This window comes from Dipodomys merriami, unplaced genomic scaffold (assembly GCF_024711535.1).
Source record: "Dipodomys merriami isolate MVZ:Mamm:240054 unplaced genomic scaffold, mDipMer1.0.p SCAF_1, whole genome shotgun sequence".
Taxonomy (NCBI): domain Eukaryota; kingdom Metazoa; phylum Chordata; class Mammalia; order Rodentia; family Heteromyidae; genus Dipodomys; species Dipodomys merriami.
The window spans coordinates 139653546-139673182 of record NW_027202270.1 but is presented as its reverse complement, the minus strand read 5'-3'; the positions used below and the strand labels follow the sequence as shown (position 1 = coordinate 139673182).

The 19637-nt window shown below is 37.9% G+C and overlaps 1 protein-coding gene across 2 annotated transcripts in view; it reads left to right on the top strand.

Moving 5' to 3' along the window:
* Window positions 1–19637, top strand: part of Daam1 (dishevelled associated activator of morphogenesis 1) — a 169260-nt gene that overhangs the window by 94004 nt on the left and 55619 nt on the right. For both annotated transcript variants that reach the window (XM_070032563.1, XM_070032554.1), the window contains exon 4: window positions 16547–16618. In XM_070032563.1, the coding sequence (XP_069888664.1) occupies window positions 16547–16618 (72 nt within the window). The remainder of the gene's footprint in view (window positions 1–16546; window positions 16619–19637) is intronic.

Sequence of the window (19637 nt, the reverse complement as noted above, 5' to 3'; positions counted from 1 at the left end):
CTTGGGTGCTGTTCCTCAGCTCTTCAGCTCAAGGCAAGTGCTCTACCACTTGAGCCACAGCTCCACTTCTGCTTTTTTTTTTTTTTCTGGTGGTTTATTGGAGATAAGAGTCTCACAGACTTTTTCTGCTTGAGCCGGCTTTGAACCATGATCCTCAGATCTCAGCCTCCTGAGTAGCTAGAATTACAGGCGTGAGCCACCAGTGCCTGGCTACTTTCAGTTTTTCATATTTTAAAATGTATTGCAATAATTTTCATAATTTAAAGCGTATATGCTTTTTCATATGCTCAAGCATTTTGACATGCAGTTAGAGTTGTCTGATGTGAACAGTTTCACATTTAATTCTTCTCCAAAGTAGTTCTAATAATTTATACCTGCAATAATCTAGTTACCAGCAGCCTGGGGGCTGACGGTTTGGTCCCATGAGAGAACAGTTCTAGTATCTTGTGTCTGTGTTCAGTCACATTACATAAGTTTGACTATTTCTGGTATGAGAAGCTATCATTAAAATATTTCAGTTTCCCTCATATGTCTCACAAGTCAAATTGAAATAAAAATTACTAAAATAGAAAGTACTTATTAAAAACAAACACTCAAGAGTTCAGAAAATGAAAAACATTCCATCCAAATGCCCACAAAGCGGCATAAAAATATAAATTATTACAAGTGCATAAAAATGGACAGTGCACTGAGGATTAGGTTCTTTTGGTTTAACTACAGAGGCAACTTTCCTGTGTGTGGTTTGTTCTTCCTCCCCTCTAGACCTCTTTGCTCCCTCAGTTCCAGACTCAGGAAAATTGTGTTTCCATCTTTAGCAAGCTCTTGACTGATCTATGCCATCACCAAACACAGGAAGTTCCCCTGAGGTGTTTGCCACTTCCCTGGTTGGTGACTAACACGCAGGTGCAGAATCGGCGCATGTACACAAACAGCAGACTCGGTGTGGCTGGAAATTCCACAACATTCTCTTCTTCTTCTGATTAGAGCCAGCATCTTGATCCCAAGCCACCTCTTTATAAACATTTTGAAAGTCTTTCCTCCTCCGTGTACTCCTTGATTTCTCTAGGTACGCAGAAATTGAAGCACTTCACTTGTCTTCCATACCTAAAGCCTGAGGTCCTTCTTCTGTATAGGTTAATCCTTGAATTTGGAAAGTTGTTGATACTTCAGTGTATAAGTTATTGTCATTACATCCTTGTAAAAATAAGTAAGCAATAAATAATTTTTAGGAAAATGAAGGTGTGTCAGCATATTAGTTGGGAATCTTGGCCAGTGGAGAATACAGGGACGTGGTATCCTGTGAAGCTCTCTTTCTGCTTCTGGAACCTAGAGCACAGCCCTCACAGCTGTCACTCAGTACTTCTCACTCAGGCTTACGTTGGCGCTGCACTATGGGAAGAGCTCCTGCCTCAGCTCCAGTCACTGGAAGAGATTTGAAGCTTTGGGTTTGAATGAAAATCCCGGGAGGGTAGGGGTTCTCAGCTGCCACAGAACAGCTGTTTTTGACCCTCAAATTATTCATTCTTAAGAAGATTCCTTTTCACAGCTTCAGTACAAGACAAATTCACTTGTGTCACTTGCAGAGGGTCGGGTTGATGACTGTCTGGAGGCCCCTCCATCCTTCTCATAGGCCATTTATTCAAAAGGCTATTGTGGAACTTAAGATTCTAAATGTGATTGTGTAAGGGCTTTCAAGCCCCTTGCCTGTGCATATGAAAGCATATGGGCACAACTCCATTTTATTTCCAAAATTCTGCCACTGATGGGTATGGAATTTCATACCTGAAACACAGGCTGCTACAATGTCTCATGGAACTGGGTGAGTTTGATTAGGTAATCTGAGCAAATGGTCTTAATGACAACTGCATCTCTGATGGAAAGGGATACCACTATATCTCATATCTGAAAATTCACAATCTTTATTTCCTGCCCCTCCCCCCCCCCACACACACACCAAGGCGCATATCACAGGAGATGTGCTGATCAGTGCTCACTCCACATTTTGGCATTCTTTCGGATTGTAGTTTTCTGTCCCAATTAGCTAGATGAGCTACCAATAACTTCAAGCATAGTTTGCAGAAGAAAAAAAATGGTCTTATCTTGATTGCTGACTCTGAGTAAGTGGGAATGAAGACCTAGAGCACTTTGAGAAAGATTCAGACATGATAATAAGAAACAGTGTGGTAATTGATTAGCATTGTTCACCTATCATCTGATAAGTAGACGTGGCATATGTAACAAATATTTGACATCATTTAAACAAGGCACTTGTGCCCAAATTATAGTCAGGTTTATGAAGCATAGTCCATGTTCCTTTTCCCTTGTGCCTCTCCCTGGTTCTCAGCAGCTTCTGCAAGTACTTTCCTACTTTCATAATCAGACTGCTCCAAGTGTACCTGATTTTGCCAACTCCAGGAGATAAATTTATGAATGGTATCGATGGACAGAAAGATAATGAAAGGCAAAACAAAAATATCACACTGTGTCTTTCTGGTCTAAAATTGTATTTTATTTTCACTAATAGCTCCAGTATTCCTGATACCACTGCAGATTATCTCCTCCTTGGAAAGTAGGAACTTTGCACTTCCAGTGGAAGTTAGAATTTGTCACTAATACTTCTAATTTGGAGTTCTCAAAATTCCTCACAATTCAGGAACCTGGTAATTTGCGGCACTAGAAGTGGGTTACAGCAGAAAATCTACTAAAGAGTACCAACCCTTAAATTATAGTGTGTTAAATTCTATTATTCAGTGCAGTGCAGAGCAACATTTGACTTGAGTAGACTTAAGATGCTGCCTTTTCTTTTGCACCCATAGAGAAGGAATCATTTGGTTTACTCCGTTTCTTAAGGTGTACCTCCCCACTTCCCCCCATTGTCGAGACTTTTGGTAAAGTATCATCTTTTCTAATTTAATCTTTTCTTTTTTGCTTTTTATAGTATACTGTACAGTCAGTGGTAGTTCAAAACTAGGAATACAGTTATGACTCTTTTAGAGAACAAATAACTAACTATATTACCAGTTTATCTTCAGTCATCCTGAGAATGCTTCCCCAAATGGAATATACTTTCATGTGCTTACAGTTTTTCCCCAATTGTTTTCTTAGCTTAATTGTAGTTTCCAAAGGGTCTCCTCCTTATAGCCCCTTATAGCTCATATTAAGCATTATATTGCAAACCATAAATGCACTTTGATTGTTTTCCCAAGAGCAGGTTTCTGAACATCAAAACCTGCTTTATGACACGTTGAAAAGCTAGTGTAGTAGCAGCAAATCTGGTGGCAAGATGTGAGGCTGCAAAGGCCATTGACACCACTGATTAGATTTCCATGCTGCATAAGGGCTTAGTGATGTGTGTCCAAACATGTTAATTTACAACCTAACTAGACCAAATTGTACCTAGACACCACTCCATGGTGACATGTGGGTCAAAGGTTTGACTCAGTAAGCAATGAACCTCAAAGCCATTTGTTTCCTGCTTTTGCACAAGTTTGTGTTGTGTAGTAGTGGGCAAAGTATCTGGCTGCTGGGGATGGTAGGTTTGTATCACTTCTGAAAATGATATTTGGAGAATGTTTCTTTTTCTTTGTCATGAAAATTGGGGCGGAGATTGTCAGTTAAAATTGGTTTCAGATGCTGGGGTTGTACTGATTTGAGAGTTTTAGGCCTTTAGTCATATTCCATGCTGTGAAGTGCTTTGCCAAAGAAATGACTTGTTAAAATAAAATAAATATTGTATAGTTTGAAAGGGACTGTGAAGTCTCTGCTATTAGTTCTAGGAAAAGATTGCGGCTATTTCTTAAATATACCAGCACATTAAATGCATTTCTGAATTGTGTTGCAGATGACTTTTAAGATTTCATATCCATAGAGGCTTATTCAAGAAAGAAGACTGTTTGAATCTTTCAAAAACGTAGTCATTATCATGCCTGCTGGTGGCTCACACCTGTAATCCTAGCTACTCCAGAGATTAGATTTGAGGATCATGTTGAAAGTCTATGACACACACTCTTATCTCCAATTAACCACCAGAAAACCAGAAGTGGGACTGTGGCTCAAAGTGGTATAATGCTGGCATTTGGCACAAAAGTTCAGGGACAGTGCCCAGGCCCTGAGTTCAAGCACCAGGACTGACAAAAATAAATGTAGTCATTATCTTGCCTTTTGTTTCTATTGCTGCTCCCTAGGAAGTGACTAGATTTCTTTCTTCCTTCCTTCTCCCTCTCCTCCCATCCTCTTCCCCCTCCCCTGCTACTTCTTTTTATTAGCATACATTAGCTGTACAAGTAGGATTTCATTGTGATATTTCCATGCATATTCTAGTCAATGTACTCTCTTTCATCCATTTCCCTTCCCCTTCCCCTTCCTAATACAATTTCAACAGGTTTCATTGTTCTATTTTCATACTTGTTGACAATCTATTTTGACCATATTCATGCTTTGTCATCATCCTGTGCCCAGCTCCCTCTCACTATTACCCACCCCATAGCAGGGCCTGTTTCTCTGCCCCCTGCCCCTCAAGCCCACATTCAACAGCTTTCACTGAGATTCTTTATGCTATTTTCATCTATAGTTGCAGTGTATCTCAAAATTATCCACCCCCTATCATTCTTTTTCCCTTTCCCTTTCTCCTTTGTAGATCTCTTTTGTGTGGTACACTTCTTGCTTTTTTTTTTTTTTTTATTTTAAGGGGATTTTTGAGGACCTAAGCCTGAATTACTATGTGCCATATTGTTTAGAGCCATTGAGAAGTTTTTAATGACTTTTACCAGTATAAATAGTTTCTTATAGAAATAGAACATATAGAAAAATATGAGAAATGGGTTTTTTTTGAGAATGTTTTCTGCTATTGAGGAACTGTTTCAAAGCATTTTTACTAGTGGAATTCATGTTTGATTGGAATTTATCTTTAGTTTGAAGTTAGAAGTTACAGCAATAAGCACTGGGGCTTAGTAAGAATGCAGAGGGATCAATTATAGTGAAGTATATCAATAGGTATAGCTCTTGGTAGCAGTACTTACAAAGACTTTGATCCCACCCCACTTCTTAAGAACCTTTCAAGTAGAAGTTTGGAAATATGCAATCTAGGACTTGCTAGTTGCTTATGTCTCACATTCCTTGATCCCTTACAAGGGAAGCAGGGAACTTAGTTATTCCAGTATTGCAACACCCAGAACGGTGCTAAGTCCATGATAGAGATCAATAAATATTTGCTGGATGAGTAAAGGAATGAGAAGGGACCTAGATGACTTCTTGGATTCAAATCATTGCAGATCATGAACATGATAAAAAGAGAGACTCTGTCCCTACCCTGCAGCAAGCAGTATAGTGTAATGGTGTTGCAGAACTAGGCTTTCTACACAGACACTTAAAATTTTAAAACATTTCCACATCCTTGGGGGTTTGGTACACTCTGTGTTACTCTAATGCAGTATCTGCTCCAGACCAAGCTGTAATAGTTGGATGGAGTCTTCTTTCTGATCAGAGTTCAAACTCACCAAGCTTAAAGTTCTGTTTGTTGACTGCCTAAGGAAGTCTCTCAATACATGACCCACAAATTTCCTGGAGCTGAATAGAGACTAAGACCTCCCAAGGAACATGGGATGGAATGGTCAGGAGCACAGTGATCTCCAACTAGAGACTGATGCATGGAGAGAAACCTTGACACACAGTCTAGACAAGGCAATGGAAAGAGAATTGAGTGAAGTGGTCAGAATGGGAGAGAAGTTCTTGAGCAAGAGCTTTGGGCAAGTTTGAGCATTTAGATAAGGTACATGTAAAGAGAAGTTTGAGTACTAGTTATTCAATGTACCGTCCATATTATAGATTGCATCTTCTTCATCCAGGAAATACTGCTTATGTGTTTTTTATTCTGCTAAGCAGGGGGATGGGGTAGTGAACTTAATATCCTGTCCTTCTCTTAGTATCCCGATCTTGTTTCAGAGTTAGCTCTGTCTTTTTATTGGCTTTGAGCTTCTTAACAAATCTATAAATACCTGTTTAATCAATAAAAAGAAACCTAAAACAAATTAATGCTACTTCACATGATTCTTACACACTGAAATACAAATTGTATTTGGATAGCCTCTTGACTGGTTTTGCATCTATTTGCACAGTAACACTGGATTCTCCTTTGAACCAAGGATAACATCTTACCATCTTCATTTAAAGTCTTTGACATGAGTTTATGCCATTATTTTTCCTTAAAAAATCTTCATCACTGTATAGAATGTTAAGTTGGAGAATTAATAAAGAGGAGGCAAACATGAACTTTTTAAAGAATATTTATTTTGAGAGTATGTAATAGGCCAGTGGGATGCTTGCTGTATGGGAAGATGTGACATTTTATGCAGGCTCCACTGGACTTCATATCTTCAGAGACCTGAAAACAGGAAGAAGCAGGGTTCTAGAAGTCAGGAGAAATGTCCAGCTTCACATGCTTGGAAGAAATTCTTTAGATGTATGAAAGAGTGGATATACAGAAGAGTAGAGGCAGCAAAAAATGTAATCTGGAAGTAAGAGGAATTCCTTTAAAGTAACTTAAATGTCCCACAATTTCTTGGCAGATAATAAGCCTAGATCAGTTCTGCTAAGTTTTCTTTTTTTGTTGTTTGTTTTTATAATAAATACTGAGGCTTGAAATTGGGCCCTCATGCTTGCAAGGTAGATTTTCTGCCACTCCTAGGTAGGATCTTGAGCTTTTACCTGGTGCTGGTATCAGACTATGATCCTCCTTCCTTCCTCCTCCCTCACAGATGAGATCACAGTTGCAAACCACGATGCCCAGATTGTTAGGATAGAGTTTAGTTAACTTTTTGCCTGCACTAGCCTCAAACCACAATCCTCTTGATGTCTGCCTCCTGAGTAGCTGGGATTCCAGGGTGATCCACTCCCTGCTAGCCAATTTAAGATTTTTGTTTCAGAGATAAAACTTCCTTATTTTTGTAATAATAAAATCAGTGTTACTAATTTACAGCTAACTTTGTAAAAGCAGACACGGAATAAAATAAGGACTGTATATGTTCACCTCCACTTCACATGAGCTCTCTTTTATTTTAAGTACCAAACTTATTGTTGGGGACCCTCAGGACAGTGAATGCTTATTCAGTTTCCTCTTGAAGCAAGATTTTAGTCAGAAAGCCTCTAGTCTCAGTAATCTGTTGTAAGTGGTACATCATAGATACAAATATGTGAGGAGAGCCTTTTCTGGGAACTTAGAGATATTTGTTGGTGTTTTCTCTGTGAATAGTAGACATGCAAGTCTGATGGATTTATGGAAAATTTGAGCTTTATTTATGAGTTAAAGAAGATAAACTGTGTAATATAGCCAGAGGAGAATTTTTTGGCTTGGAAAAGAGAAGGTTTGGAGAGAACATATAATCACTTCATTCAAATGGTTTAAATATTTCCTGGGTTGTTGTACATAGGAGAGATTAGACTTCTTCTATGCAGTTCCCAAGGGCAACACTAAAGCCAACAAGTGCTTGAAGTTACAAAGAGACATCTGTCAATTTGGTACGAGGGGAATTCTCTAACAATTCACAAAAGTGCTTGCTCCAAACGATTGTGGATTTCTGGAAGTCTTCTCAATAGTGGTCTGCCTCCTGATCTTATTTTTCAATAAGGGACTCCTGTGAGGGGAAACTGGGATTTGAGTATCTCCAGGGTCAAAGGCCAGCTACGTAATTCTGTGGTGCATTGCCTTCAAAACATAGAAATATTTTATAACATGAGGAAAAATGGAGGAGGTTTGTTCTTTCTTCAATGGCTCCAAATGGTAAATGTGAAAGTCATGGGTTTTGCAAGTCATCCCTGAGTCTTCTGGAAGAATGACTGACATTCTGAGGCTTAGGGAGAGATGCAGGATTTCCTGGCAGATGAAGCCACTATTCTGTAATTATTTCTTTGTGGGGGCCCAACCGGATTTTGGCAACAGATGCACTTGATGTATAATTGTGGCACTGGCCAAAAAACGTAGCCAGGGTTGGCAGTCTCAGTGACCACATGAGTATCTAGAATTGTAACAGCATAGAAATTCTTTTCTGAAGCCAAATGCCTGCCTTGGGAAAGCTTCAGATTTAGAATAGTATTCTTGCCTACTGCTCAGGGTTAAATGCAGGTGTTGAAAGAAATGAAAGAAACAATTTCAGGAACCCAGATTTTCTTCTCCATGAAAGAGCAAGCTAGAAAGAATTGGGAGTAAATACATGGGTTTTGAGATAAGGGTTCATACTGTTTTTTTTTTAACAGTAGTTTTAGACTATATTCAGGGAGCAATGAGCTATTTCTCTAGAAAAAAAAAGCTGAGATCAGACATATTCTAAACATTTGATGCCAATACTAATTTATGGCTGGGATTGCAAGAGGTAAAGTAGCTTTAGAGAGAGGAAATAACATAAATATAGTTGGTGAGCACTCAAGGATTGTGGCATATTCCCCAATGTGGTATATTTGAGCCAAGCTCAAATTAGCACACAGGTTAATATACTACTGCTTGAAGGCTATATCTGGCCAGTCACCTGTTCTGATAAATGATTGAAACATGGCAATACCTGTTCACTTAAATGTCATTCCTGGCTGTGTTCACATTATGCAAAAAGAGTTGAATTTTGATAATAGGCTTTGTGGTCTGCGTAGTCTAAAATATTACCTGTCTGGTCCTTTAAAGAAAGGGTGTGTTCCATAGTTAAGAAATGGAACCAACCCAGATGCCCCTTAGTAGATGAATGGATCAAGAAAATGTGATAGATACATAGATAGATAGATAGATAGATAGATAGATAGATAGATAGATAGATAGATAGATAGATAGATAGATTGATTGATAGAGATATCTATATCTATATAATGGAATTCTATGGCTCCATCAGAAAGAATGACACTGCCCCATTTGTTAGGAAATAGAAAGACTTGGAAAAAAATTATATTAAGTGAAGTAAGCCAGGCCCAAAGAAACATAGGTCCCATGGTTTCCCTTATTTGCAATAACTAGTATATGTCTAGGACAAGCAGAAAAGGTCAAAAGCTATATGTACATATGACCATATAAGATGATACTAAGCGAAATGAACCCCAAGATAGGGACACGAGAGGTTTTATCTTTCTTGCTGTTCTTTTTATACTTTCGTTTGTTTCTCTTGTATGTTCTTCCCCCATGGTACAACCCCTGCTATGGCTGTATTTGATTGTGGTGCCCCACACCTTGTATATACGTTTTTCTAATTTGGGAAGGGGAAGGGAAATAACAAAATGCTGAAATACAGATACCAGTTGACCCATTGTAACAATGAGATGTACAAGATACTATGTTGAAAACAAACTTTACAACTTTGGGGGGGGGAGAGGGAGGGGAAAAACAAAGGAGAGGGTAACAATGCTTGATAGGAAATGTACTCATTAATCTTACTCATGTAACTGTTACCCCTCTGTACAGTATCTTTATAATAAAAATTCTGGCAGCATTTTTAGTATGTGAAAATTAACAGAATTTACTAACCAGGCTTCCCACACTATATCTTTTCATGGCATTGGTATCTGTTCCCCCTGATTCATTTGAGGTTTTTAAAAAAAATGCTGTGGATATAATGGATTTATTTAACTTTTGTCATACTCATTAGTATATAGGGCTGGACCTATGGAATCCAGAATAATGATAGCAATTTAATGTATTTTTTTCTTATGTGTTGGTACTGGCACTTGAACTCAGGTCGTCATGATCTCCTTAGGTTTCTTTTTCACAGCTGGTGCTCTACCGCTTGAGCCACACCTCTACTCCAGCATTTTGCTGGTTAATTGCAGATGAAGCCTCATGGACTTTTCTGACTGGGCTGACTTCAAACCATGCTTGTCCAGATCACAGCCTTCTGCAAAGCTAGTATTATAGCTGTGAGCCACCAGTGCCCACCTAAGATAAATTTTCTAGTAACATTTTCTTTGCAAACTCAGCAGGTTTCCATTAGTTATTAATTAGTTTTCCCTTGTAGTGGAAGTATCAGAATAAAATTTACTTTGGATTATGCCCTTTTGCCGTTGAAATTTCTTTGGTTAAACTTCAATATGTTTCTACTATTTTTGAAATTATGATACTATATGCATTGCACAAAGTTTTTTTTTAGCCAGTCAGTGAAAGAATGTGCCTTTCTGTCCTGACAAAATTATCTAAGAACTCATGTGCTGTGTGACAGCACACATGGAGATTTATGGCTTTTGTTGACTAAGTAAATGTTGCTTTAATCTGTGATTTGTGGTCTAGTGAATAACCACAGAACACTTATTTACAATTGATTGACCTTTTACAAAGCCTATTCTGGGCCTTAGACCATCTTAAACTGAATACAAACTCCACCAGGACTTCCATATTATTACTGGGAAATGATCCTTTAAGAAAGGATTCTATAGTACTTTGTTAAAGAAATTAATTTTTTTCTTGAAACCTTTAAGTTTATAATTGCGTTTTAAGTTCTCCTTATATGAAAGAAGGACTTCAGCTGCTACCCAAAATTATATGTCATACAAATTTCCAGATATGCTAGAGTGGAAATTTAGAAAATTTTACCACGGCTTAGATAGATGAGTCTTGTCCCAAATAACAGTTTGTATGCCTAAATAGCTGATATTGGAGTTTGAGCATATTTTAGCAATAGAAATCCACTGAGAGAATTCAATTAGTAGAGAAATATATTTAGTTATTTGGTGTGGGAAATGGAGGAGTGCCTGGAAGAGAAGACAGAAGCAGCCTGTGCTATTCAGGGTCTTAACTCATTGTCTCTTACACAGAACACCAGAAAATGTAAAGCTTTTATCCTAATAGAATATGTAATGCTTTAGAACTTAATTCTATTTTAATTGTGAAAATAGTATGTATTCTTGATAAGGTAAAGGTTTGAATTGTATAGAGGTTGATAATCAACAAGCCTTTCTCTACTGCTACCTAGAGATCACCAGTAAGTTTTGTTAGATATACTTCTAGAATTGGTGTATGGAGTGCATACATTCTTCCCTACAGATGGGAAGTAATATTCTTAAGTCTTTTCCCCTCAATATTTGGTTATTTTTATGTTATTTCATACCCTGCTGCATTTTTTGTAACTGCTACCTGGTAGTTTATTTAAACATTTCCCTGTCCACATATTTATTTCACTTTTAAAAAATCATTTGCTAAATCAAACAGTGCTTCAGTGAAAAACATTTGTGATATGTATATGCTCAGTTGTGAATATACAGTTATGAGCTACATTTCTAAAGATAGATTTACAAGGTCAAAGGCTATATCTATTTTAAATGACCAATGGTTGCCAAAATTTGCTACAAATTTTTATAGTTACAGTTAGAAAAACTTAGAATAGTTATAACTGGAGACAGTATCAATATTGTAGATCACATTTATTCAGCATATTCTTTGTGTACTGTTTTCAGTGTTTTCCTTAGTTGATTTGTCCTTAAAAATTCTCATGGTGATACTGTGAGGCAAGCACCTGTTTTATAGATGAGGAAACTAAAACTGAGTCACAAAGTAACTATGTAATTACTTACCTAAAAGTCACATAGCTAGTAAGTGACTGGTAATTGCAGTGAATGTCTGTTAATTTTGAGAAAAGCAGAATGTGGTCAATTTGAGGTAATAGAGATGACACTAAAGCAAGAGATCAAAATACAAGATAGTATTGTGATGTTTGTCCCAGTGGGAATGAATGAAAAGTAAGAAACAATGCATAACTGATCCTTATGAGCAAAGTGGTGTTGGGAAAAGCAAATGCACCTTTGTGTAATTTTTTAAAGGAGAATTTCTTGGGAATTTTTACTGATCATTGACAAGAGGTTTAGAATGAAAAAATGTGCCATTTGGAGGTAAAGTGAGGTTCAAAAGACTAAATTATTCTAAATTATTGTGGATGGTTAAAAAAAATACCACAAAAATTAAAAACCAAGTTTCTATTCTGAGGGGCTTGAACTCCAGGCCTGGGTGCTGTCCCTGAGCTCTTCAGCTTAATCCAAGTGCTCTACCACTTAAGCCACAGACTGCACTTCCAGTTTTCTGGTTGTTTATTGGAGATAAGAGTCTCATGGATTTTCCTACCCAGGCTGGCCTTGAATAACAATCCTCAGATCTCAGCCTCCTGTGTAGGTAGGATTACAGGCATGAGCCACCAGTGCCTGGTTCATAGTTCCTTTTGTTAGTAAGGGCACCCACTTAACTTTGGGTAATAGGGAAAAAGAAGTTAAAATGGGAAGCAGAGACAAAGTATCAGAGGTAAATTTCACCCAGCAGAAAGTTTTGTCCATGAATATTATGTTATAGATGGCTGTGAACCTCCGAAGGAAACAGGAAAAACTGGATTAGAGAAACAATAAGATAATGAATATTGGGATGACAATTGAAAGACTATTGGCATGACTGTTGAAAATGAATAATGTTGTAACTGAACCGCTGAACAATGTAAGTTTATAAAAAATAATAATTTTAGAAACTGAGTCATCTAAGTACAGTAGTGATAGTGTTTCCTGTGACATCTCACAGTTGGAGTTACATAGAATCTTAAGGCTTGTTAAAAAGAATAGTCTGATCTAACCCTTTTGTTTTGGAGAGAAAAAAAGATCCCAAAGGTACATATAACTTATGTCAACTTAATTGATCAAAAACTACATACTGGAATTTTATCTTCTGGAATTCTCTAATAGGTAATCTTTCCACCATGCCATCTCTTTAAAAAGAAATGGTATATGAAAATTTTCTTAACAGTTAAAAGTCAGTGGAGAATTTAATTAGCAAAATATTTATTTTAGTAAAATTATCTGATAGACCTTGAGAAGATATGTTCATAAATATAAATATAACATTTTCAAGAAGAAGCAAAACTAGATTTTAATATGAATATTAATATAGACTACAGAATATCCATTCTATAGGCAAACTAAAAAGAACATTTAACATGAAGGCTAAAATTTATATTACCACTAGACAACTTTTTCTATAATATCTTTTACTAGAGACAATCTATTCTAGATGTCATTAAATACTGCCAACAATCTCTTACCTCCATTAGATATTTTTTTCTAGGTGTCATCAATAGCTGCCAGCAATCTTTCATGTTTTTCCTTTTCTAGTACTGGGGATTAAACTCAAGACCTTGTGCTTACTAGGAAAGCATTCTTTTCTTTTTTCTTCTTCTTTTTTTTTTTGGTCAGTCATGGGGCTTGAACTCTGGGCCTGGGCACTGTCCCTCAGCTCTTCAGCACTAGGCTAGCACTCTAGCACTTGAACCACAGCGCCACTTCTGGCCTTTCCTGTGTATGTGGTGCTGAGGAATCTGAACCCAGGGCCTCATGCATGTGAGGCAAGCACTCTACCACTGAGCCACCTTCCCAGTCCAGCATTCTACCTTTTGAGCTATATACCCAGTACTGTTAATAATCTATCTTAAGGAGGGGGAAAAAATCTTTTAAGTATAGAGTAAAGTCAATATTCTTGCTTAGAGAAAAGTTCTAATAGAATTGGAAGAAAGTAGCTAAAAATAGGGCCAGAGGTATATGTTTGCAATTCCAGTGTCCAGAACTGCTCAGTGCAAACAGCTAACTTTCAAGTGTTCTTGTGAAACCCCTATGTGGCTAGCCTTTAGATTGAAGTGTTTAACAAGAACAAAAGCTTTTTTAACTGCTGTCTATGTGTGGCTGTATAAAGACAGGAGCAAAGAGGCTTCCAAAGAAAGAATCTATAGAGGGGAGATTAGAGGTAACCTGGGGTAAAGTGTTGAATGTAACAAAAATAGCAAAAGGGGTTTATAAAAGGTGAACTCATGTTTGGCCACTAGCCATGTTTGAGTTCTCTTACAGTGAAGTGGTTCAGAATGGAAGCCAGCTTCACACTTAATACATACTGCATGTGATTATGACGGAGTTTTACTCTTAGCACAGAGGTTACCTTCATTCTGTCCCATTGGCTCTGAATTTTCAACAGTGTGTGACCATCAGCAATTTGTCTAAGCTTTATATGCTTATAAAGCATATATGCTTATATGCTCTTCAAAAAAACAAAAACAAAAAAACGGGTATAATAGCAATACCTTTCTCATAGGGTAGACTAAAAGAAGAGTATGATTCTTAGCATGGTATTTGACCCATATTTGACCAAGCTATGTAAAACCTGATGCTTCCATTACAATTCAAATATTCACACAATCTTGGTTATTCTTTTTCCACTTGCTTCCCTAAGACAAAGAACTAGAACTGAAATAGATGAATGGATGGCTCAAAGACTAATATAGAGGCTTCTGATACATATGACCCAGTTACCCTCTGCAAGATTATGCATCTAAAGAAAGTGTCCCTCCTTTGGCATATTTCAGTGTCCTATGCTCTTCATGGACCCCACCCTCCCTAACACACACACAGTGGTTCATTTCTTTCTTTCTGGTCTGTACCTCTGCAGAATTGCAGACTCTAGCAGCCACACAAAAGCAAAAGAGTTGGCTCAAAGATGTGAGTTTGACTTGGCTAGCACAGCACACATCTGTATGGGAGGTTAAGGACTGCACAGGGTCTGCTAGAGATGCTATTGTCAAAATGAAGAACTGTGAGTATCCCCTATCTCCTAGTAACGGAGTGATAACAACTAGGACAGCAAGAAGCTTTCACACGCTTCAATGTGTTTGATTTTCTCAGCCCAGGCATGTGAACATTTTTTTCAAGTTGTTTTCTTTCTCTTATTTTGACTAGAAAGTATCTATTCCTGATCTGTTTGCATTCATAAAGCATTTCCAAAGTGTAAAGTTTGTTCTCTGTGTACTAGTCTTCAGTTTCTCAAATGATCTCTGTTCAGTAACCAGGACATTAAGCTTTCAACAGACAGGCTCTTGTAGGATCTTGGACATGGGACTTGATTTTGTTTGTTTTGGAATTTTGCCCTGGCTTGGGGAGAATAGAAAGATCTGGCACCTTCTATTTCATTTTATAGGTTCAAATACCATTGAATATCACTGTGGGTTTTTGGCTTGTTAAATACATTGGTAACAGCAGGATTTTGCTAATTTTAATGCTCCCTTTTAAGAGGAAAGCAGGGTTCAGCATTTATACTACCACCATAGCTATTTTATTAACATGCTAAATTATAATCAAAGGCCGTTCTAAGAACTCATCAGATTTCCTAAACTTTTTAACATGATGGAAGTGTAATCCAGTCCAACTTCAAAGCCACCGCTGTGTAACCTTTGTCCCCATCATCTGGCTCGTACCATCTCCAGATGAAATTCACACAACTGCCTGAGTTCAGACGTCCATTGCTGCCAGCTTTGAAGGCCTCATAAGTGATAGGTTATTTTGCCCCTTGTCATGACTAGTTAAAAAATAGTTTTGAAATTATAGTTCTTTTATAGCATTGGGGTAGACATGCTTAGAAAGCTTTGCTTAGAGCGTTTGGTTGATATATACAAATAAAACTGAAAGATCCAATTTCCTACCAATGAAGAGAATTCACCTATGAGCTGCAGCAGCTGTATGCCGATGATCCAGCATCTTCTCCAATATGAAGCTAGACAGCAGCCGAAACTTTGCTTTTGGGCCCTGTTTGATCACAGAAATGACTAGTAACCACATAGGTGTGAAAAAATGAAGAGAAATCCCTAACTACAGCAGCCATCTTTGATAAGCTCAGTGCTTTGGTGCATTAGGGACTATAGCCAACTGGTTTTTCTTTCTTTCCTTCCTTCCTTCCTTCCTTCCTTCCTTCCTTCCTTCCTTCCTTCCTTCCTTCCTTCCTTCCTTCCTTCCTTCTTTCCTTCCTTCCTTCCTTCCTTCCTTCTCCCTCCCTCCCTCTATCTCTCCTCCCTCTCTTTTCCCCTCTCTCCTCTCCTCCATTTCTTTTTTTCTCTTCTTTCCTCTTTTTTCTTTCTTTCTTATGTTTGAATTTAGGCTGACACGGATCTCCATCCACAGATGCCCTGGTTTATAGAAATCAAGATAGGGTCAGGAATGTTTTTCTGAATTTCTTCAGTATCAATTCCTCAGTTCAGATATACTACATTTTCTACCAAAACCAAGCAAAATAGCAGAATGGTTTTATTCTTCCTTTGTCTTGGCCAGATCAAATGAAATACTACTTCAAAATTTTTTACTATCTTCCGGAGTCTGAGTAAACTGAGAAAGTCTGGTTAACAGTCTGAATCCTATGTCAGCTTTAAGACAGGCTTCCTTCTCTCATGAATTCCATCTAGATTTGTACAGCAGCGACCATCCGCAGTGTGACATAGCCTTGTGTCCTTCTCAACATTATATCTCTACAGGAAAAACAAATGAAACAAACAAAACAACACCATGAGGTAGTTTTCACAACTGAGACTTCAGCATGTTCTGTGGAGATTGGACCGGGGGAGACCCTCCTAGCTAAGTGGAAGATCCAGTATTTTAAAGCCAACATTTAAAAATAAATATCTCCTTCTTAATGTCTCCTAGTGGTTTATGCAGGCCACTGTCCGGCTGCTCCAAAAGTCAGATATTCTGCTGCATCTGGACCTTTGGCAAGGTGTCATTTTTTTTTTTCCTTTTCTTTCTCTTATAGGACCAGGAAGAAAACAAGGGAGCAACAAGTTGGCCTGAGTTCTACATTGATCAGCTCAATTCCATGGCTGCTGTAGGTATAATTTATATTCTATGACATACAGTTTAAAATCCAGTAACAAAGAACACAGTTGCACAATAAGGAATACTTAACCAAATACCACCTTTCCAAGCCCTATTGCAAACACTCCCTGTGTTGAGAGAGGGGCAAATAAGAGGGCAAATGATATTTCTTCTATGTTTAAAATAAAGTTGATACAAACTAAGATATAATTGGCTTTAGTGGTGTAAGAAGAAACATAATCTGAAACCTGGCTTGTAATCAACTTGCTATAACTGGTCATTTAGAGTTCTGCAACACTATCCTAAAAGTTAATACCATTTAAAAATAGTTTAAACCATTTTTAACTAACATTTTAATTATTCTTTTATTATATTCGTCCTATTCACTCTATTACTGGAAACTTAGATTCTTGCTGGCTTATTGATTTTTATTTTTAAAATAAGAGGCCAAAAATGCTCTCTCTTCTTAAAATAGGTAAGGGATCCATGGAGGAAGTAAGTGGTTTAATGAAAAGGCATAAGAATAGTGCCCACAGCTCCTTGGCAAAACTTTGGTAGATGGCTTTTTGGTTCAGTTAACATGTAAAGTGTATTCTCTGAACTGTGAATCCTGATCACAAGATACCTCTATGATGTTATCATTGCAAGCAGTTAGCAGGACCTCTATTGATCACAATTGAAATTCACAGCAAGAAGAAGAAGCTTAAATCCTGTTAGTGTTGATTTAAAAAAAGAAAAAAAGAAAGCTACCAAATCTTTGCTTTAGTGGACCAGACTCATGATGTAAGAGCCAATCTGTTATATTCAACTTTGAGTTTTTAACATTCAAGTCAAGCAGATGCTTCCATAGTACTTCTTTCTCTCTCTCTCTCTCTCTCTCTCTCTCTCTCTCTCTCTCTCTCTCTCTCTCTCTCTCTCTCTCTCATGCCTTTTCCAGAATTCTTAGCGAAAATTAAACTTTTTACCACTTAAAGCAAATATTTTGAATTGTCTAGTATTTTGCTAGCACTGAAAATTAAAAACATATTAGACCATGTAACTCATTGACACTTTTGCTAAACTCTGAGATGCCTTGACTTTTTGTAACTTCTATAATTTTCCTTGAAGATACTTCTTCTGCTGTTATGCAGCTAGGCAAACATGAAGAGGGCTATATAAATTATAGCAGAAATTGTGTGAGCTTTTGCCTCAAGGATTTTTAGTCTAAAAACAATAAAAGGACAGAAAACAACCACCAAACTTTATTTATTCAATATAGCATACACAATGCCGAGGATGAAAAAAGGATGATCTCAGCATTTATATGAATGTAAGATTTGTGAGGATCACCAAAGATTTTTCTGTGTATATACCCACACAATAATAAGTTGGAGCCATTTAACATTTCTTGTAGTCAGAGCTATTTTGTGAATTTGTATTCCTATTAGTAATAAAAGAATTGTCAGGTACACTGCCTATTTTGGTAATTAAGTCAGCCTTGTTTGATGTCTAACGAGAAGTTTCTTTGTTAAATTCCCTGTTACAAACAGAGAAGTCCAATGTATTATGGGTTTTTCTTTCTTCAAATATTAGAATACTTATATTAATTTGTCTTTTAGTGCCTTAATCTCTACCTTATCTGGAATGGACTTGGCTCATTCCTGACATACAGGATCTGTGATATGCCATTGTGGCCCTTCTTCAAGATCCTCCCTTCTACTGGCTAGACAACTCTGATACATTCTTGAATGTTCTACATTTTAATTATCTTTGGCTCCTAATCTAAAATCCTTCTCCAGCCCATCCAGTGCTGTTAAATTGTATGATTTTTGCTGTCCTTTATGTGTCAAACACCTAACAAAACCTCCTAATGCTCTTTTTTTAGGACTGAGTTGATATCTTTCAGGGTCAAAGATAAAGAACATTAACTGTGAATTAGACAGGCCTCAGAACCCCTGTTTACTTATAAAGAGACCAAGGATACCTGATGCCACCAGAAACCTTTTCAGGTTTTCTGTTTTTCTTACCACCTTCGCACACATTTCTGGCTAATCTCACTGACATCTACACTGGAGAGAATTCCCCTCAGCACATAGCAGAAACCCCTGACACTTTGTCCCTAGGGAAGGGAAAGGTGTTCAGTTCTTTAAGATCCTTTCCTGGCCCAGCAGCTAGGCTCTTTGATGCTCTTTAAGAAATTGTTGAAGGAAGTGGTGCTGTGGCTCAAGTGGTAGTGCGCTCACCTTGAGCTGAAGAGCATGGGGACTGGCCCCAACCCAGAGTTCAAGACCCCCCCCTCCACCCCCCACACCAACAAAAGACAAAAACAACAACAAAAATATTGTTGGCTAATTGTTAGGCCGTGAGCTGGTGGCTCAAGCCTGTAATCCTAGCTATTCAGGAGGCTGAGATCTGAGGATGGATGTTCAAAGCCAGCCCGGGTAGGAAACTCTGTGAGACTCTTATCTCCAATAAACCACTAGAAAACTGGAAGTGGTGTTGTGGCTCAAGCAGCAGCGTGCTTGACTTGAGCTGAAGAGCTGAAGGACAGCGCCCAAGCCCAGAGTTCAAGCCCCACTACCGAACAAAAAAAAAAGAAAAGAAATTATTGAAGAGGCTCTGTTACTGTCAGTTTCTTCTTACTGAGTGTGCCTCATGTGACAGGTAGTACAATGGGCAGTTTACATGTTGTTTCAAATCCTTACCAACACCAAAGCTGAAGGTGCTATTTATTTATTTTAAAAAGGTTGCTTTGCCCAAGGCCAGCTAATTAGAAAGTGGTCATCTAATTACAAAGTTTAAACCTGTCCATCAGAGCCAAAGCCCACTTCCAATTTGCCTCTCAGTCACTTGGTTTTTACAAGCCCTTCGCACATGAAAGAGGCCTAGCAACCCTATTCCTCTCCCCACAAGCTGACGCCATGGGTTGTTCTGAGGGAAGGCAGGCATCTGTTTCCTTTAATGCCTCAAGAGTCTGATAAACAGGCCAGAAGCATTGCTCTTACTGGTCTGTGAAGCCAGTCGTTTGTGGAGCAAATGTTGTTACTTTA